The sequence below is a fragment of the Diceros bicornis genome, chromosome 18 (assembly GCF_020826845.1).
Source record: "Diceros bicornis minor isolate mBicDic1 chromosome 18, mDicBic1.mat.cur, whole genome shotgun sequence".
Classification (NCBI taxonomy): Eukaryota; Metazoa; Chordata; class Mammalia; order Perissodactyla; family Rhinocerotidae; genus Diceros; species Diceros bicornis.
In genome coordinates this window covers 60,359,195-60,380,720 of record NC_080757.1, presented here as the reverse complement: position 1 = coordinate 60,380,720, position 21,526 = coordinate 60,359,195, and the positions used below count along the sequence as shown (strand labels likewise).

Genomic DNA, 21,526 nt, shown 5'->3' with positions numbered 1-21,526 from the left:
GAAAGGCCTCCCAAGCGTCCTGGGTTCACCTTGTGCTTCCTTCAGGCCTCCCCTCAGATACCTCCCCCGAGCGCCCCACCTGCGCCCATGCCCCCACCAGACACTCTACCATCACCTGCTTTACTTTCCTTCTGAGTAAGATTCACCTGCCACATCACATATTGGTCTGTTTAGTCGCCAACCAGCCCCATCTCCAAGTGCACATTCTCGAGAGACTGGCACACAGGAGGGGCTTAACAGGTACCTGCTGAATGGATGAAGCCGTTCCCTTCAGATACACTATCATCTCTAACACATGGTTTATTTTGTAGAGTTGTCAGAGGATTCAGGGACATCACGCCTGGGCACACGCATTACCCCAAGGGGAGTCCAGCTAATGCTCCTCTGTGGTCATGTGGAATCCTTGTGGCCTCTGTACACCTACTGCCACCTCCTCATTTCCTCCCGAGGGCTGCCCCAACTCCATGTTTCCAGCAACAAATTACTGGCTGACATTTGCTTTGTGGCCCACGGTCACGGAGTGTCAAACTTGGCTCCCATAACCGTGGCGGGACAGGGCAGCGCTCCAGGGAAGGGAGCACGTTTGTTCCAATGTGGACACCCTCTGGGCTCGTCTCCAGGAGAAGGCACTCGGGCCCAGGTGGCTTGTCCCCCCACTGTCTCCTGGGTCCCAGAGCGCTGACAGGGAACAGCCTCTGATGCTTTTCATCTGAATCGGTTTGAGTCAGATGTGCAGTTACGGGGGGAGGGGGCGCCAGCTGCTGTTCCTTTGTGAGTCTGTGGTTACTAAATACAAATAAATGTTCATTAAAAATTCGAACACTTCCTGCTTTCCTTGCTAAGGTGGAGGATATCGAGTAAGCTGTGAGTGACGGACGTGGGGCTGGACTGGTCCTCGCATCGTGTCGCTACTACCAGTGAGGACTCGAGAAAGGCAGGGGTGACAACGGGTGGGGGAGGTCACAAACCTGCACCCGTGGCCTGGCCCTTCCCAATGAGGTGGGGGTGGGTTGCTGACTGAGCAGTCTGGATTTTGACTTCGTGGACAAGTTCAAGGTCAAAATGATTTGGGAGGCTGATGTGAATTTGCTGACTTTTGATTTTATCAATAAGCTCATTAAACAAGTCAACAAACAAAAACCTACCCTCTGCTACCATTATCGCCTCATCCAGGAAAGGGTACTTAGATCATTAAAAAGTAAACAGATGTAATCTCTCTGTAATCTTTTTTATATCAAATACATGTGACTATGAAAACCCTGCCATAACAGCCTATTTTTCTCATTTTGCCACAAGCTGGAGGACAGCAGCAGGTGGCTACAGACTGGGATTTGTTCAGTGCCTTAGCTACAGGTGAGAGCCACACTCGGGCCCATGTAAAAGAGGAGGCTGTGAGAAGAGGCAGGTCAGATCTCGGAGCTTGGTGCCCAAGTCTGAGTCCTGCTCAAGACCCTCAGGCCCTGGGCGCTGGGTCTCCTGGACCAGCAGAGCGCTAGTTCCACCTCATGGCTCTGCAAAAAGGGAAGAAAAGAAGTTGCCAACTGTGTTAGGATTCTGTAAAGAGAACGAAGGCTCACGTCTCTGAGTCGGTGTCGCCTTCTCAAGGAGGCCTTCCCCGCCTACCCTATTAAACATTGCAGCCTCTTTCCAACCCACCGCTGCCCTCTCTTTCTCAACCTCCGTGTCTCCTGCGTGTCTGCAGCAATGTCACCTCGTCCACTTATTTAACAGGCCTGCTGCTGGCTGGCTGTCCATGCCCCCCGCGCTGCCCTCCCCCATTAGTGCTCAAACTCCCTGAAGGCAGCAATGGGTCATGGCCTGAGGCACTCACTGTCTGGGACTCGGCAGACACTCAAACATTTGTTCAAAGAATGAAGTACTCAAGCGCTGTTATGGAAGGCGCACTCCTGACAAACTGGCCTCGGGATTAGGAGCCACCACCCTCCAGCCTCATCCCCTCACGGCCCCTCCTGCCTGCTCCACGCTCTAGCCACAGGAACGACAGCAGCCCCTGGGCACACCATGGTCTTTTACACCCCTGGACCTTTGTACGTGCTCCTCCTGCCTTACCTGCTCTCCTGCCCCTTACTTCCCTGGCTCCTGGCTGCTCATCCTTCATAATCAATGTACAAGCTCCTTCCTGTGGAAGCCTTCCGACCGCTCTCCCCACAACGAGGCGGGGCAGGCACTACTCCGACGCATTCTGGAGAACTCCGGGCCTCCCTCTGAGGTACCGCTCATTTACAAGTGCTTCAGCACAACTACTGGTCCCACGTCTGCCTCTTCAACTGGACTGCATGCTCCTCGAAGGCAGGGCTGTCTTCCACTCTATGCTCCAGGGCCCGGTATGCAGGAGAACTTAATACTGAGCCCGGGAAGGGATAAAGAAGTGGAAGGAAGAGCCTTCTCAGCATCCAGAGGAAGTCGCATCCCGAGTCAGTGGGATGGGCTCTGACACACAGCCCTGACACGCGGTCTGCACCTCTAGGATATAGGTACAGCATGCAGCCCCCAGGCAAGGCGAATGCCATCTTGCCCACAGTAAAGACTTAGCGACATATGAGCACTCTGGTACCCAGAACCCACACTTCTGCAAAGGTACAGCGAGTGGATTACAGCTGGAATGGGAGTCCAGGGGCCACATCAAGGCACTTTGGGACGTACTTGAGAGCAGAGTGGTCCCAGTGGTTCCTGGTGACTTCAGTGACCACTCTCCTAATACTGGGAACTCAGAGGGACATTATCTTTAATTTTATTAACATTTCTCTTTAAGTTTTTTGGAAAGAAGAAGAAAAGCTTTCCTTTCTCTAAATGAATGTTAACAGACAATTAAACAAAGTACTGATTTGCTGCTTTGATCAGTGACGTCCATATAAAGGCAATTTGATGCAGGAAAGAGAAGACCTTGGCTCAGGCTAGCGGGAGCCAGCTTCAGACAGATGGCGGATGACGAGAACCTCAAGATAACAGTGCCAGCACCAAGGAAAAGGGATCTCCAGGACTCATTTCGCATCTGTAACGTTTCCCTAGGTAACTTGGCATATTAATAACTTGGTTAATTCCTCTCTGAAGGGAACATGAGACAGAACGAGCCATTCCACGTTTGAGTCTGGCTGAAGTAAACTTGTTGAGATAATGTCCCTCCCCAGTAAATCAGTGGGGCCTACTCTCCAAACACAAACCACCCCCAAAACCACCCCCGTCTTCTGACAAACCAGCCTCCCTCTTGCAGGACAGTGACCTCAGCAATGCTGGGAAAGCAGCCCAACACCTTGAGACGTGAAATGTAAGCTCGTGGTCACCTCCAGGATAGTGCTGCTTTCCTGGCCACCGAATAGAACAGTCTCTGCTCCAAGGGCAGCCTTTCAAGTTCACCACGAAACACTACCAGTAAACCACCAGTGTCTCCCCCAGTGGCCCTTTGTGGTTGAGGGAAGGGAGGGGGAATTGAGCTGTGCTGGGCCCACTTCCAACAGGGATGTGAGATCTTGGACAGAAATCCGTGATATTTCTACACCTAAACAGACAAGTAAAAGTTTTCAACTTTATAAAACTGTTTTGTTCAGTTGCTGACAAACGTGGGGGTGGGGAGGGGAATACACTACACAAACCTTTCTGTCTGTCTGTGGGTGTCTACTGCTCTTTTGAATCTCCGTGATGTGTGTGTGCGTTGCTCCCAGGCAGGAAGGAGCCTATTATACAAGCTGCCAGGAGACGCAGCCTGTTAAATGCCTTTAAATGAAGCAAACACACAAGTATCTGGTGAAGTAACGCATTTTGGAGAGAAGTAAACAAACATTTAAAGGTCTGCTCTCAAAGGGATGCATGCCAGTGGGAAACGAGCGCGCACTGTGGCAGTCAGGGTCACTGGCTCAGACCCTGGGCACCGTGGGAGATCGGCCGCAAGGCACTCTGCTGTTCCCTGCAGAGCTGGGGGGCCACGCACCTTCCGGACCACGGGACTCCCGTCGTTGATTAGCTGGGCCAGCATCATGGCCACGTTGTGGTCAATGGTGGTCGAGTGGTCGGTCCTCTCTGCAGAGTTGCCCACAAACGTGCCGAGGGCGAAGACCGCTGCACAGCGCACCTGCAAGACGGGGACGGGGTCACAGTCATGCCCACTGCTGGCTGTTTGGATCTGAATTCTGCCAGGGCCGCCCTCGAGGTAATCCAATTCAGTTCGGTTCAATTCAATTCCATGAGTGCTCATTACACAGTCCTTGAAGCCCAGTTCTACTTGTATTGACAGAGCAGAAATGGGGGAATAGACAAAAGGAGGAATCCTCAAGGTCCCAACTCGAGGGGCTGGTGACAAGTTGTAGAGGTGGGAAGTTCTGGAATCAAAAGATCAAATGAGGCACCCGTAATCCATCAGTGAGTGAGATGGGGGTTTGGGGGACAAGGCTGGGCTGGGACGGGCTGTGGAGGTGGATGGTTTCTTGATGCAAGGCAGCACATGAGCACGAGTAGGCCTCTGTTGGAGATGCTGTCTCCACGCTGGCCCTCCATACACAGCTTCCAGGCCGGACTGCTGGCACCTCGACCTCACTTAGCCTGAAGCCACTGGGTGGGGACGGACTCACCTCAGGAATGGGGTCGGAGAGGAGGCTGCAGAGTTTCTCGTGAGCACTGTCCCTCACTCCACACCACCTAGCCGAGTCAAAGTTCTGCCAGATCCGTCCTAAGCAGATGGCCACCCATTGGCGCAGCAAGGGGTGGGGGTCGTTGAGCTGCTCTAGGCAGATGGCAATCAAGTTTCCCTGGAGGCAGGCTTCCTACAAGAAGGCAGACAACACGCAGTGGATCTCCTGCCGACCCTGGGCACATGGGGTGGGGTGCTGGGTTGGGATCACAGCCCCCAACATTTCTTGGGGAAACCTTGCTTAATCACATTGCAAGATTTGCTCAATTTCCCTCACTTTAAATCCCACCAATTTCAGTTTACCCTGCAACTGGCTAGCTAAGTGAAGGGTCCAGGTCCCCACTCCTCCCGTGGCGTCCCCTGGGAGTTGGTGTGCTCCAGTAACCCCCCCACCCATCTGAGGTTGACTGTTTCCGTAGACATTCAGAACAACAATTCCTCTGATTCCCAAATATGGTAGCTTGGTGCTGCGCCTCTGAATGCCAGAGGGAGGCTCTGGAGGAGTGGCGAAGCAGCCAGGACACTCACCTGGCCAGTATTATAGCTGTTGACAATCACAGCGAGAATGAAAGCCGTCATGGTCCTATGTTCAGCCTGGAGAACAAATACCACCCCTGGTTTTACATTTTCCCCATGAGGGAAACTCATCATTCCCAAGCACAACGAAGTTATCCTTTAAAAATCTTTATGATGAGCTTGATGCACGAGTAAAGTAACGAGAACCTGCTTTACTGTCTTTTGATTTGAGTCTACAAAAAATTGCCTTTTTTTTTTTAGAGCTTAGATCTTTTTTATTATTTTTATTTAATTAAATTAATTAATTTATTTATTTTTGTGAGGAAGATCAGCCCTGAGCTAACATCCGTGCTAATCCTCCTCTTTTTGCTCAGGAAGACCGGCTCTGAGCTAACATCTATTGCCAATCCTCCTCAGAATAGCCTTTTTTAGAGGGTCTGACAGCTTTGGGCTGGCCTCTCAGAGGACAGATTGTTCCTTGAAGCACTCATGCTACAGTACAGGGGCGAGTCTGCTACGATTTTCCTCTCACAAGGCCGTGCTGTTAACAGGAAGGTCCCTGACCAATCACCCCTCACTCCTGCCCAAGTCTATGGAAGCAGACTGCCCCTAGTCAAGCGTATTGGTAGTAAAATGAATGACTATTGCGTCCTAACTTTGCTTCCTTTTTTTCTTTCTGGTCTTCTAGAGGAGGGATCAATTTGCATTCTTTCCTTTCCTCTGTGCCTTTACTGATTTGGAAATCAGTCTGTTTCGAACTGTTTAGTGGTGCCTCATGTTTTAACACCCACAATGACCAAAGTCTAAAGTTAATTATTCTATCTCACTTGGATGAATGAAAGACTCTTAGGGTGCCTTACTTTTGACATTCCTCTTCAAGTCTTAACTTCTCAAATTAGTGATTATTAGGATTTATTTTTACAGCCAATGCTTATTTAGATATACCAACACATTTGCCAGTTTCTTAGCTTTTTGCTGCTTCCTGCATCCTCCTTTCCCTGGGGCTTCAATTTCCTCCTGAAATACAGTCTTCACAGCTCTCTTGGGTGTGGTCAGAACATGGTCAGCTGTCAGTCTCTGCAACGTGCTGGCTTCACCCTCACTCCTGAAGGACACTTAGCTGGCACAGAGTTCCAGGGTGACCGTCAGTTTCCTTCAGCGCTCTCAAGGCCTCTCCACTGTCCTCTGTCCTCTGTCACTGCTGAGGAAAAGTCTGCTGCCTGTGTAGTTGTTGTTCCTCTTTGAAAATAATCTTTCCTTTTGTTTTGGTTACTTTTAGATTCTCCCCTCGGCCTCTGACCTGCTCTACTTTCATCACAAGGAGTCTGGGTGTGGATTTGTTTTTATTTAACTTGATCAAGATTCACTGTGCTTTTTAAATCTGAAAACCCATCTCTTTCTTCAAATCTGGAAAGTTCTCAGCCATGACCTGTTTGAATATTGCTCCCCTAGTCCCTCTGCTCTTTCATCCTGTTGGGTATAGCGAGCCTCCCCTTCGTATCTCCCATTCGCTTCATCCCAGGCGACTTCTTCACCAAGTCTCTCACTGCCCGTGTCTACTCTGCTGTTCGATTCATCTGTGGAGCTTTTAAGGGCAGTAATCATGTCTTCCATTACAGGTTCTTTTTCTCCCCCCTAAATCTGCCTATTTATTAAAAGAATCTAGTTGGTCACTTTTGAGGGTGAGTAAAAAGGAGAGCATACACTGTCTTCCTACAATAGGTGCAAAAGTACTTCTGAAGAAAAAACACAATGGTTTATTTTTGGACATACTTAAATCGTTTTATTCAATCATTTTAAGCATACTTGTTTATATTGCTTTTATAGGCTTTTTCAGAGAATTCTATTAGTTTCAGTTCTCAAGTGCTAATTCTCCTCTGTGCCAACCCTGCTTGTCCTGCTTCAGGCTGGCTCACCTGAGTAGGAAGGAGCAGGCTTGTGTTTCTTGCATGCGTCTCTTGTGCCTGGGTTGTGTAACTGTCCCTGCAGAAGGGTGTCGCCTTTGCCTCTTCCAGGCCCCTGGAGATTTCAATGACCCTGAACGAGTGTTACATGCACTTCTTTGCTGGTGGCTCTCACCCAAGGGACGAGTGTAACCGCAGACCCTACTCCACATGTGGGATGGGCTGAGGTTTCAATTTCTCATGGAGGCCTTTCTTTTAACCTTCTGCCCAGACGTGGACGACGGGAGCAGCTGTTTTTGGCTTCTGTTAACAAGTGGGGCTGGGTGCGCCTCATGGGCTCCTGGCTTCCAGCAGAGGTGTCAGCTTCCCAGATGCTGCCTCTCAGGCGCCCGTCCTCTGGGCAGACTTGGGGTCTGTGTGCCACATGGAACCCCAGTGCTCGTTTCCCACTGTGGTTCTCTGCTGATTTCTCTCTTCAGGTTTTGGCATTTGGGGATTTCCTCTTCTTTCTTCCAAATTTGGCTAAGTCCTCCAAACTCCAATGTGTCTATAGTTGAAGTGGGGCCAATTCATGTCAGCTCAGCTCAGCATTTTACTGTATTTTATCAGTTTGGCATTTTTCATTCGTTTGATTTGTATTCTTACTCACCCTGAAGAACAGGGAAGTGATTATTTCTAAAACTCATATAAACTTTAACTGCCTATGATGATGTTTAAATACCATACTTAAGTTAAAACTCCTAAGTTTTAACTATTTACCTTTTATATAACAAAGCTGTTTTTAATGTTTTCTGTTTTTGTTGTCGTTATCATCATTTAGTTTAGAAAATCAACTAGAGGGTGAAATCACATACAAAAATTCCTTTATACAACCAAAGCCACCTAACACTACGTAAATGAGCTGTTATACTTAATTAAATATTCTGGTAATATTAAGTAATTATTTAGGATGTGTACTTTGTTGTCTTTACTATGCTAGGAGGTGGAAGTAGGGAATACAGAAATTAATTATAAAACATTTATAGGGGCCGGCCCGGTGGCGCAAGCAGTTGAGTGCGTGTGTTGCACTGTGGCGGCCCGGGGTTCACCGGTTCAGAGCCTGGGCATGCACAGACACACTACTTGTCAAGCCACGCTGTGGCGGCATCCCGTATAAAGTGGAGGAAGATGGGCACGGATGTTAGCCCAGGGCCAGTCTTCCTCGGCAAGAAGAGGAGGATTGGCGGATGTTAGCACAGGGCTGATCGCCTCACACAAAAAAATAAAAATAAATAAATAAAAATAAAACATTTACAGGAATTACTATAATGCTATTCATAGATTATGAATTTTTAAGCAATTTAATATAATAAAATATATTTAAAGTTTAAACTTTCAATCTCTTCTTTCCTTCTCTCCCTTCTATCTGGATTCATAAGGCACATGAGCATCTTGTCATGTTCCAGAACCTTCTCTAGGCACATGAACTGTCATATACCAGATGTACAAGCACTCATTAATCTAATTTAGTTGACAGCATGCAAGGGAGAGTGGATTCTACTATATTGCAAAGATGTTCCAGGGAAAATAGACTAACATAAACAAAACCAAACCAACTTGTACGTCAAGGTTAACTATAACTCTGATTTAGAGACAGACATGAAACAGCTACTGAAATAATATGCTATTAAGCAAAGAGCAGTAGCTGAAAGTATAAACGTGGCCTCCCACAGCTTGGCCCACACCCCCGCCGTGGCTCCCTCCACTTGGATGGGAGAGCAGTGAGGAGCAACCTTCTCTGGAGCCCTCGTAAAAGGCATCACAATAGCATAACATGTGAGCAGAGACAAATGATACAGATTTTGAGACTGTCCAAAAGAGAAATGATGTTTAGTCCTTACTGGCATATAAGGGTCTGCCAAGACCGAAAGGAAATATTTGTGACCGTTGTCCTTCACCAGGTCAGCTTGGCATGACTGGAGAGAAAAAAGAGACACAAAAGGAGGAACAGTGAGTGCAGTTACCTGGAAGGGTTTCTTTTTGCTTCTTGTGCTGCATGAACAAATGAATGTGCAATGAATATTTTATGCCTTAATCATTTTCTCCTCTCAAGTCCAATTTTCATTTGAAAAAACAGCTAGAATGGCTGCTTGCAGACCCATTTTCCCTGGCTGTGGGAAACGGGCTGGCATCTTGCACATTCTCAGAAGTGCAGCTGCTTCAAGACATTCTCTGAAAACGCCTTCTGGGTACTGATGGGTGGCGGTGCCCTGGCTGCTGGGCCAGCTCCTTTGGAGGGCCATCCTCACCCCTGCGGCCTCCACTCACATCTTCCCTTCCCACGTCCTCCTGAGGCCCATTCCTGTCCTCTGGCCTTCCCAGCTGGGACGTACCCAATGCTTGAAACCATCCCTGGTTTCTGCAGATCTCAGCCCCTGCTGAGGCTTTTCTTGGGATTTTGCTTGGACTTACAAAATACTGAAAAACAATAATCTGTGAATAATTACAAATTACTTGTGTCACACAGTTATATTTTAACAGGTGCTTCCTAGAGGCCCAACTCCTTACTCCAAAGGAATAGCTCTAGGGTGGGAATTTAAATTTTAAATGCTAAATGAGCCGTCAGGTATGCAGTTCTTTCCAACTCTTCAATCATGCTGCCCTTGTAAGCACCATCACGTCTCTGTGTTCATCTGCTCCTCACACGTTTTTGAGGACCTACTAGGTGCTAAGCATTGGCTCGGTCCTGGAGACAGAGATACAACCTGTGCCCTGCTCACAGTTGAGGAGGAGGCTACTGAGTCAGCAGTTACGGCACTTGGTGAGGAGACACCTGGGGCTTGGGCGAGAGGAGAGGGGGTTGCACGCTTTCTGGAGGAGACATCTAAGCTGAAGAGCAGCTGGAATTATCCATGGAGGAAGGACAGATGGGGGTAACAGAGGTGAAGGGGAGGGCTGGGGGAGGCAGATGGCACGGGGCTTCGAATGTTGCATTGAGCAGGCCTTGAAGAGGCCTGCAGGGCCTGAAACCTGGGAGGGTGAAGGCACTCGGACCACTGGTCCGGAAGTCATGCTGGAACTGCAAGGGGGGGTGAGTCAGAAGGGCCGGACCAGAAGTGGGGAGGCACGTGCAGCAAAGACAGAGGGGAACAGGGATGATCCCGGAGAGAAGAGGAGACTGTTCTGGCAGGATCTGGGCGGAAGGGGCTGGGTGAGACCACTCAAGAGGTGGGGTGCTGTTTTACGGGGGACTGCAGAGGATGAGGAGTTCAATCTGTAGTACACTGCACTTGAGGCACCTCTGAGACACCCAAGCAGAGCTATAGGAGGAAGAAGGACGTACGCAATGTGAGGTGCAGAGCATGATCCAAGCCGAACCTCTAGATTAGAAGTTATACATGAACTGGGCGGGAACCCAAGGCTGCAGCAGTGGAGGGTGCTCTAGAGCATGGAAGACAGGGCCCTGGGGGACAGGGGGACAGGCACCCAAGTGGAAGGGGCTTACAGGTGGTTGCAGAAGTGAGGAGTCATGGGGATCCTGGGGGAAAGGAACTGCCTCTGAGGCAGCCATGAGTATTACCAGAAGCCCTGCCTTCATACCAGGCTGGCCGATTTGGGGGGCATTTCTGCCATTGCTGGTTCTTCAAGGGACTTAAATGATCGTGCCTTGCACATTCCGGGGCTGAGGATAACATCTGGGGAGGTTGCAGGCCCACAGTGCTGAGGAAAAGGTTTGTATTTGCATGGAGGAGAGGACAAGGGGCAGGACTTGCAACGAAGAACTAGGTTTCCTGGGCAGGTCGCCCTCTTGCTACCTGTGGGACCCCAGCAAAGCTGAAGAAATCTGTGCTCAATTAGCAGAATCAAAGATTAAATACATAACATATGTAAAAGCGATTTGAAAACTGGAGAGTGACATACTAATTATAAATACTCTTATTCTTGGAGAGGGTGACCCATGGAATATGGTCATAATGGTAACTGGGCTTCCTAGATCAATATCCAGAAAAACTGATTAGTGTGACATTTAGGGTAATGCATCCACAGAGAGACGTTAAATTTCATCAGCTCCCAGCATGCTCCACTCTGGAGGATGAAGGTCACTAAAGAAGTAAGGATTAGAATTTTAAGAACTGAGTTTCTGAGAATAAAAGGAGAAAAGTTATGTACTGCAATATATTCCTAGCTCACCAGAGCACCCACTGGCTTGGGGTTTCTCTTGCATGAAGCAGAGAGGCAGGAGCTTCTGTTCTTCTCACAGAGGCAGGAGTGGTTTTGCAGATGGAATGTGCTGGTTACTGCAGCCCAGAACCCCCGACCCCCCATGCCCGCCCCACACTGGCCGGTTTCTCAAGGGCACTCTGATAATTAGGTGTTTCTTCCTCACATCAATAAACTGATAAGGAAGGCTACTGGATTTGGCTGTTTAAGTGGGAATTAAGCAAGACGGAGAGCGGGTGGTCAGGAAGCGGTAGGCACCAGGGGCTCAGGTTAGCAGGCTAATTCCCGAAGAGCCAGGGAAGCCAATTAAGCATGCAGTTTTCAAGTAATAGCCAGAAGAGACTCCTTGCTTTGAATGGAGGTTTTGACAAATGAACTAAAAGGCATCAACATGATGTCCTCCCCGTAAAGACTCAGTCCAAAAGAGATCAGGAGAGAGCATTCAGTCAGCGCCTCCAGCGCAGCGCTGATGCCCCAGAACAGTGGTTAGGCACCCGATTCTGAGAATAAAGGCATCCTTCTTTGTTTTTAAACCAGAGATTCGACAAGTCAAATCAAAGCCCACACACTTCGAGTGTAGCTCCTTAAATGTGTCTCATCAAAGAGCAATAAAGTGTCACTAATTCATATCTTACTAATTCTGATTTTGAGGCACATATGTCACAGGATCTGAAACTATAACTTCAACATGCTTTCAATATTGGAGCCTGGTGATTGTTTTGTTTATATTAAAAACTCTGTGTTTTGATGAATCTGTCATGCCAGGAAGGAACCCCCAATAATGCCATCTTTCTGCCTTCACTTTCAATTCTCAGCAGGTGTCGTTTACGAATTGGTTTAGAATCCACTCAGACTTTCAGCCAGTCAACTGTCCCACTCCTGCCCTCCCATCCACACCCGCAGGCTCTGCAGCCCTGCCTTCTAAGGGCACTGGGACGCATGCTCTTGGCTGCTTGCTCGCCTTCCTGACTCAGGCAAAGTGCCTCGTTATAAGGAAGAGAAAACAAGGCCCTCACACTGTACAGGCACAGAAATGTGACCAACAGATGACACACTTTGCAAGCACAGGCTCGGTGGAAAAGTACCCGAAGAGACTCAGGGACTCTGGCAGCCAAGAATCCTCCAAAGCAGCTGCTTTCCAAGGGCTCTACCCTGTTGTTTTGTCTGTTTGTTTTTTACCCCAGATCAAGCTACAGGTATGACATATGAAGGCAAGAGTGAAAGGAATGGGGGGAGAGGAAAAGCATGAACATGAAGGGTTTACCCAAGCAAGCCCCTCCCTCACCACACACGCCGAAACCAGCTCCGACTTGTCTTAATTCTCCCGACAGCTCTGATTCTTCTGTCTCGGGATTTCAGGGAATTAAATTTTTAAAATGGGGAAGAGGGAGGAGAGGAAGAGAAGAAAAGCAAACAAAGAGAAGAAGGAAGCAAGCACATATTTCACTGTGGCAGCAAGTAAAGATGCGGTTTGCAAACAGATATAAGGATGGAGCAGAGACCAGGAGGAACTCGACCAAAGACTCTGGTTTCTGTGGGGGTAAGTTTATAAGGGGAGGGCAGGTGTTCCTCCTCGGAATATTCTAGCAAAGCATGCTGTGGGGAGAGACTCTGCCTTCATTTTCCTTAACGCAGATTATAAAGTCTATTTTATGGGGGAACAGGAAGCAAACTGAACAAAGACTAACAGACCAGCATGCATGACGAATCAAATGAGGTCCAATCGACAGGACAGTCCTGAGCAGTTTCACCAATGGATGCACCCACTCACGTTCTCATGTGAACATGGGGACAATCACACAGACGGAGGCCACGTTTCCTGTCCATGGGTCACAGAGTTCACTCCCTGTGATGAGAAAAGGATGCGGCAGTGCTGGACAGGCAGGGCAGTCTCCAACAAGAGAGGAGCACCAGAGGGAGCTTCTGGTCCACTATCACCAGAACACGAGATGCCCAGGGGAATCCATCTGGAGACAGATGTAGGACTAGGTGGGGATGTTTATATGCCCAAGATTTAACAACAGTGTGTGATGTAACTAATAGTGCTGCCGGAGAAAGTAACCCCAGAGCAGGGTTTTCTGGCTACTGGGTCACAGGAGCTCACTGCCCTTCACAGACTCAGCAGCACACGCATCGGCAGTTAGACGCACCTCCCCTGGCATGGCTCGACCCCTCAGCACAGCTGACTGCCCACTTGCCAAGTGGAGCAAGATATTTAAATATAAAGAGATTTTCATTTTTCAACAAATGGTTGATTATTTTAAATATTCAAAACGCCTTGTAGCTATTCTCACGTCAGATGCTCTTGTGTGGAAAGTCAACTTCAGAATGAAAAGACACCGTGCATGTTGTAGTAACTGTTATCAGTGGGAGAATCACTGGCATGTATGAATGCTTTGATGACTTCAATCTTCCTTTTGGACGTGTTCTATTTGTTTTTTATTTTTTGTGAGGAAGATTGGCCCTGAGCTAACATCCATGCTAATCCTCCTCTTTTTTTAGCTGAGGAAGACAGGCTCTGAGCTAACATCTATTGCCAATCCTCCTTCTTTTTTTTCCCCAAAGCCCCAGTAGATAGTTGTATGTCATTGTTGCACATCCTTCTAGTTGCTGTATGTGGGATGCTGCCTCAGCATGGCCAGACAAGCGGTGTGTTGGTGCGTGCCCGGGCTCTGAACCCGGGCCGCCAGTAGGGGAGCACGCGCACTTAACCACTAAGCCATGGGGCCGGCCCCTTGCACATGTTCTAAAATGTGTAAATATATTTAAAGTATATATATACTAAAAGTATATTTTAAAAAGTAGATATATAAAAATATATTTATAAATAAATACATTTAAATGTGTAAATATATTCTGTAAACATGCTATAGAAGGTATAAATGGAGAAGTCTTCCTCCCTCCCCAGTCGCTGCTTTCCTCCTTCACCACTACATGTAATCACTTTGTTTGTTTCTTATTTATTCTTCTGGTGTTTCTTCCTGTAAACATAAGAAAATGTGAATGTAGACTGAGCCACCGGTTCTTAGACAAAGGACCCCCCACACCTGCAGTCCTGTACTCTGCTGTTCTTCTCTTGAGGCGATCTTGCCACATCCGCTCACGGAGAGTTCCTCTCTCTTCACAGCTAGCAAATAATATGCCATCGGGCGGAGGCAGCATTGCTGTTTAACCAGCCTCCTATGGATGACTGGACCTTTAAGATGAACCAAGCTTTTATGATTACAAACAACACTGCAATGAATAAACTGCTCTATGTTATTTCATATGTACGCAGGTAAAGCGGTAGTGTCAATTCCCAGAAGTGACACTGCTAGATCAAAGGATAAATGCATTCATAATTTTGACAGATATTATCCTTTTGCAATTTCGCAGCAGAGTGTGTTGTAAAATGTTTGAATTTTGGCCAATCTGACAAGTGGAAAATGGTATTTCAGTGTAGTCTTACTGTGCACTTACTTATTATAACAGGCTGAGCATTTTTCATACACGCAATGGCCATTTGTATTTCCCTGTGAACTGCTGGCTCACGTGCTTTGACCATTTCTCTATTGGATTGTTAGTGTTTTTCTTGATTTCTAGGAGCTCTTTATATGTCGGTGAGGCTAGTCTTTTACCTGTGATAGGAGTTTTAATTGCCACTCCCCTCTCCCGATTCTTGTTTGTTTTAAAACTTTTGCTCATGGTATTTTTTCCTCCATGCAAAGTTTTCTATTTTTATTCAATCAAGTTTATTAATCTTCAAAGACATCTAGATTTTAAGTCATAGTTAAAAAGGTTTTCATTACTCTAAGGTTAAAATAGAATTTGCCTGGGTTTTCTTCCAGTGCTTTCATGGTTTCATTCTTTGTATTTAAATAATCTCTCTCTTTAAAGTTAATGCTGGTGTTCAGGATGTGCAGTTAGACACCTAGCTATCCTAACACCAAAAGGTCAGGAGTCCATCATCTTTACTCCACTGATTGGAGATGCTGACTTGACCACACACAAAATCCTGTATGTACTGAGGTCTGTTTCTGTTATGCTCCATTGGTCGGTCGGTCTGTCTGTCCATAATCCAGCACTACAGTGCTATTTATTATTGAGGCTTCATAGTTAATTTTGATATCTGGTAGAATTAGCTCACTGTCATTATTCTTCCTATCCAGAATTTCCCTGGGTATTTCTATTTATTTCTCCATAGGAAGTTTAGAATATGTTTGTCCAGGTTCAGAAAAAAAATTATCTGCTGGTCATTTTATTGCGATTGTAATTTAGGGAACACTATTTAGGAAGAGAATCCTTCTATAAATGAACATGGTGTGTTTCTATTTGCTTGGGTTGATTTCTGTGTTCCTCAGGATGCTTTAAAGTTTTCTTCACAAGAGGCTTTTCATGTTTCAGGTCAAGTTTATTCCTAGATTTAGGATTCTCTTGTAAATGGGGTGCATTTGTCTTCTAACTGGTTATTTCTTTCAATTCCTGTATACTAATTTTAAGTCTTCTACTTACTCAATTCTCTTATCAGTAGTATTTAATTGCTTCCGTTGGGTTTTCTAGGCACATACTCATCATTTGCAAACTGTAACAGGTTTCACTTCTACTTTTCCGATTTTATGCCTCTAATTTCTTTCTCTTGACTGTGTTAGCTGGTAGCATAGTGGCATCTTACCTTGTTCCTATTTTAGTCGGAATGTTTTTAGTTTTTCCCCATTAAGCATGATGCTGGGTTTTAGACTAATATGAAAATATTTTAAGTGTTAGAGAAGTAGCTATTGATGCCTGTTTTATTGAGTGGTTTTCTTCCTTTATGAGAAGATCAATGTTAGCCTTCTTACGCTTATTAATAGATTACCTTAATAGCTTTCCCAGTATTGAACCAACCTCACATCCCTGGAAACCCATTCAGTCATGGTGTATTATCCTTTCAGTGTTCTGCTGGATTATTTCCAAATACTAACAAATGTGAAAGCAATGTAGTTTGCTTTTTTGAGTGTAAACTTTTTCAAGGTTTTTGTTTTTTGGGGTTTTTTTTTTTTTTTTAGTGAGGAAGATTGGCCCTGAGCTAACATCTGTGCCAATCTTCCTCTATTTTATATGTGGGATGCCGCCACAGCATGGCTAGATGAGCAGTGTGTAGGTCCGTGCCCAGGATCCGAACCTGCAAATCCTGGGTTGCCGAAGCAGAGTGTGCGAACTTAATCACTACACCACTGGGCTGGCCCTGTTTTTTTTAAATTGTGTTAAAATACATATACCAGAAAATCTACCATTTTACTCAAGTTTAAGTATATAGTTCAGTGGCATTAGGTAATTCACATTGTTGTGCCTTTCAGGTTTTTGCATCAATGTTATACTTGCTTCATAAAAAGAATTGAGACATTTTCCTTTATTTTTATGCTCTGAAGAGTTTCAATACTATTGGAATTAACTGCCCTGTAAAGGTTTGGTAGAATTTCCATGGGAAAGAATCCAGGCCTAGTGGCTTCTTTGTGGGGGACTCTGAGCTTTCTTTCTAAAGAACTTTCTCTATTCCTTCTAATAAACTGGTCTATTTAAGCCTTCTAATTCTTCTGGAATCAGTTTTATACATTATATTTTCCTAGAAATATAAGTTTTCTATATTCAAGTTATTAGTGTATTTACACAGCAATATGCAGCGTAATCTTATGATTAAACATCTTATTCTGGGGCCGGCCCAGTGGCGCAAGCAGTTAAGTGTGCGCGCTCCGCTGCGGCGGCTCGGGGTTCGCTGGTTTGGATCCCGGGCGTGCACCGATGCACTGCTTGGCAAGCCATGCTGTGGCGGCATCCCATATAAAGTGGAGAAGATGGGCACGTATGTTAGCCCAGCGCCAGTCTTCCTCGGCAGAAAAAGAGGAGGATTGGCAGATGTTAGCACAGGGCTGATCTCCTCACAAAAAATAAATAAATAAATAATAAACATCTTATTCTTTCCATAGTCATTCCTCCCTTGTCATTTCTAGATTTGTACTTTCTCCCCTTAATTAGGTGAGTTGATTTTTTTCCCCAAAGAAACAGCTTTTAATTTACTATTTGATTTTTATATGTTTCTGTTTGCTAACTTAGAAAAAGTCCTGCTTTTATCATTATTAAATTCCTTTCTTCTACTTTCCTACAGTTTAATTTGTACCTTTTCTCATCTTTTTAGTTGGCTGCCTAGTGTATTTTTATTCCTTTATATTGACATTAGAATTTAAGGTTATGAATTTTTTTCTGAATATGGTGTTAGTTATTTCACAGGTCTGATATACATTACTTTCATTATCATTAATTTTGGAAACTCTACAATTTTGTTTTGTATTTTTCCTTTGACCCAAGATTTAAGATAGTCATTTTCCTTAAAAAAATAAATTTCCAGTTGGAAGGCCCCTTTTGTTTTCTGATATTGTTATTCATTTCTGGTTCTACTATTCACATAATGTTACTTCTTTTTTTTTTTTTTAAAGATTTTATTTATTTATTTTTTCCCCCCAAAGCCCCAGTAGATAATTGTATGTCATAGCTGCACATCCTTCTAGTTGCTGTATGTGGGACGCGGCCTCAGCATGGCCGGAGAAGCGGTGCGTCAGTGCGCGCCTGGGATCCGAACCCAGGCCGCCAGTAGCGCAGCGCACACACTTAACCGCTAAGCCACGGGGCCAGCCCAATGTTACTTCTATTTGTTGGAAATTCTCAAGGTTTCCTTTGTGGCCTAATACATGGTCAGACTTTAGGAACAGGCATTTAAAAGAAGGAGTAATGTTTATAACTAGGACACAGAGTACAGTACATGTTCTTTAGGTCTACCTCACTGTAGGTCTATGTTATTTTTAATAGCAACAGCAACAACACTTTGTAAGTGCCTAGGCTATATTAGGCACTCTCTGGGCAAGTGACACATTATACCCTTGAATATTCATAGTCACCTTGAAGGAAGTTATCATAACTCCCATTTTTATATAAGGAAGTGAAGATTTGAATAAGTGTCATGACCTGTCCACGGTCCCTCAGTGACAGAGCAAGAATCAAAACCAAGGCCTTTCAAATCACACAGCACTTTATCACTTTACTTAGTGCGAATTTCACCCTCTACTCATTTTCTTGGGGGAGGGGGGACACAGGGGCTTTCCAGCTTGCACTGAACTCTCTGGGCCTCGGCTCCAGCAGAAGGGCGAGCTGGGAGGATGAGTTGTCCCCCGGTGGAAGTGGTTTAACTCGTCTCACCCAAAGTGGCAGCTGAGCCTTCCTCCCTCCTTGCATTCCTGTGGTTTCTCCACTCCCACACTTTCTTTTATAGACAAATTAATTTCCATTTTTATCAGATTAATGCATGGAGAGAGATAAAATAGTAACACAGCACTAAACGGCTTATTATAGGCAAAAGTAACTCCCTGTTCTCTTCCCCACACTCCCTACCCGAAGTCCAGCTCCCCAAAGGCAGCCAATTTCAATTCTTTGGACAGTTTTTCAAGAATTTACCTCCAGATTTCAAAATAATTGCTATGTCTTTCTTTTGCAATTTTAGACTTTGTCAGCTGCTGCCCCATTACAGAAGCGAGGACTCAGCTCCTTAGTTCCCACCCTCCCAACTTCCCACGATGAGCAGATCACAGTTTTGGGCCAGTTCAGCATTCAGGGCTGACATATATTCAGTAAATCTTCCTCACTGACAGCCGAGCAGTGTACTCTGATTACATTTTTCTATTGTATACCTTGTGTTTTCATGTGTTGATTTTTGTAACACTTCCCCTGCATCTCACAACCTCTCCATTAGATTCTCCACCTGCGCAAACCTATGGGATAACTGGTCAGCTCCTGTGTCTCCACCCACAGGGCCCAGGGGACCCCTCGGCTCTGCCCTGGGCTGATTTTGGTCCACGCCTAATGAGCAGCCTTCACCCTTGGAGCTGGCCTTTCTGGTGGACTGGACCCCCTGCTTCCTAGAACTCATCTGCGATATCGAGAACTCACTTGAACTGACTTATTTCTGTAGCAGAGATGTAATACTCTCCCAGCCAGGCCCTAAAACTGTCCCTGAGGGTCACGCTGAGCCACGTCACACAAGGTTCTCCATCATCTGGCGCCACTTACCCAGCAGTACGACAAGTAGTGGTGATGGAGAAACAGTGTTGAATGAAGACATCCCCTTGCTAGCCTCCTCTCTCTTGCCACACATGGCCTCTCACACACTGACTTGTCTTTGCCAGCACTCACCTTCCTGCCTCTCTGCGTCTGTGCATCTGCGTCTGCGCTCTCAGTGCCCTCTTTTCCCCACTGGAGGCATCTGAGTGTTCCAGGCACAGCCTCTGCAAGCCTCCCCAACCAGCCCTTGGCCTTCTTTTTTGCTCTTTCTTGAGGCTGCCATCTTTGGGTTAGCTCTTTCCACCTTCCACCTTCTTTGCTAAACTCTAAGCTCCTTGAGGACAAGAACCCTGTACTATTACTCTTTATAGTCCCAGAATACAGCAGAGCCTGGTTCCTACCAGAGGCTCAGTGTTTGCTGAATGCATAAACAAACCGTGAGCACGGAGAAGCATTACCATTCCTCATCAGGTACGCTAATCACATCCAGTAACTGCTGGGTGGATGATTAAATCCAATGTGGATAATTAAATCCATTGATCGACCCGTGAAACGAGGAGGCAATGAGCCTCCTTCGGTCAGTGCTGCCAAGCGGCGGAGCCCGGATGCCGAGGCCCAGCCTCTCTCCACCGTGCTGTGTGGGCTTCACCCAGACCTGGGAACCCAGGTCATTGCCAGGTATACAGGCAGCCCTGTGAGTCCTGGGTGGGAAAGGTGTCTGAGCTGGCGCTTTCTGGACCATACAATAAACCAGCCTTGATTCCTCACATCAAAATCATGGTTTCTCTTTTCATAAAACTTACAAAGCTGCCACAGCTGTCAGACTGGAGTCGTGCGGGCTGTGCTCTTGGGCTGACTGCCCCCCGATCCCCTCACCCTTGTTGGAATCGCTGCAATCAGCACTGCGAGCTGGTGATTCAGCACAACCTGACAATTAATCACCGGACCCTCAGTCATCACACTGGACTGCCCTCGGCACTGGGCTGACGCTTCACCTCCACCCTCCAAGAGGTCCCCTGCAGCCTGAGCCACTGAGCACATTCATCCTGCAAAAGGGCGATCCGTCACCTCCCCACCAGCATTCAGTCCAGTCTGCCCAGAGCGGGGCCGAATGGCCTGCATCGAGAGCAGCAGGGGACAGCCTCTTGCTTCTTTCTTCAGCTTTTCATTTCACTCTTGGCAACCTAGAGGCATTTGAAAACCACTGCCTCCCTCCTGCCACACACAGATGCACAGACACACCCACCTGCAACCTGGCCTGTCACCAATGTGCACATCCGGCTGAGCCTGGCCTCTTCCCAGGCAGGTGGTCTCCTGAGGCCTGGCTTAGTGCCAGGACAGGCAGACCCAGCTCTGGTGACGTGGCAGGGGTGGAAGGGGTCTACTTTCCTGGTCCATAGTTCTCCAAGGATGCCATGAGAGTGGATCTGAATCTCCTCCCAAAGTAAAACCCACTCCGAGGGCTTCTGAAATTCAGCAGCCACCTCACTTAACTAGGATGACCGCTAAAGAGAGGCCATCCTGCACAACAGTTCTATTTTACCAAACAATAAAAATGGCACCTGGAATCACTTAAGCAGCACATCCTTGCTGACTACAGCTTCTGTGTAAACATAGGTCTTTGTAAACTTCTGTTCCCTAACACTGCAATTTTGTTTATTTTCTGCGTTTTATAACCTACAGTTTAGAAATTAAATGGACCATCAAAGCAATTAAATCATTTATGTTAAAATGACGAGTGGAACGGGTAAGTAACATTTATCAAGCCAGACTTTGGGCTGGGGGTTTTCACATGAAGACAGGCCTGACTGCTGCTCATCAGCCTGACAAAGCTAGCTACAGCTAGCTATCCCACTTTGTCCATTTGTAGGTAGCTGGAAGATGATATAGCAGGAAGGTTATTCAATAGGGGGCAAACTGAAAGAAAGAATCCTAGAAAACCCCAGAAATGCAAAAACAAAACAACTCCAATACTAAACCTTATAAAATAAGCCTGAATCAATAATAATGCAAAGAAATTAAAAGAACGATATTCAGATTTTAAAAAGATAATGAAAGTGAATAAAGGAATAGTATTTAATAACAGACATAAAGCAGGTCACATAACAAAAAACCTCAGTGCATCCTAGTGATGGTCTCCCGAAGAGCACAGGATGGAAAGGGGGAAAGAACAACAAGGGGAGACACCTGCAAACATACC

At 46.4% G+C, this 21,526-nt stretch overlaps 1 protein-coding gene across 5 annotated transcripts in view; it reads right to left on the bottom strand.

Annotated features, from left to right (window-relative positions):
- Nucleotides 1-21,526, bottom strand: part of RPTOR (regulatory associated protein of MTOR complex 1) — a 403,326-nt gene that overhangs the window by 70,688 nt on the left and 311,112 nt on the right. For 4 of the 5 annotated variants that reach the window (XM_058561824.1, XM_058561827.1, XM_058561825.1 and 1 more), the window contains 4 exons: nucleotides 8,943-9,017; nucleotides 5,171-5,236; nucleotides 4,584-4,775; nucleotides 3,947-4,087 (listed from right to left, as the gene is read on the bottom strand). In XM_058561824.1, the coding sequence (XP_058417807.1) occupies nucleotides 3,947-4,087; nucleotides 4,584-4,775; nucleotides 5,171-5,236; nucleotides 8,943-9,017 (474 nt within the window). The remainder of the gene's footprint in view (nucleotides 1-3,946; nucleotides 4,088-4,583; nucleotides 4,776-5,170; nucleotides 5,237-8,942; nucleotides 9,018-21,526) is intronic. The other variant, XM_058561828.1, reaches the window with a different exon arrangement.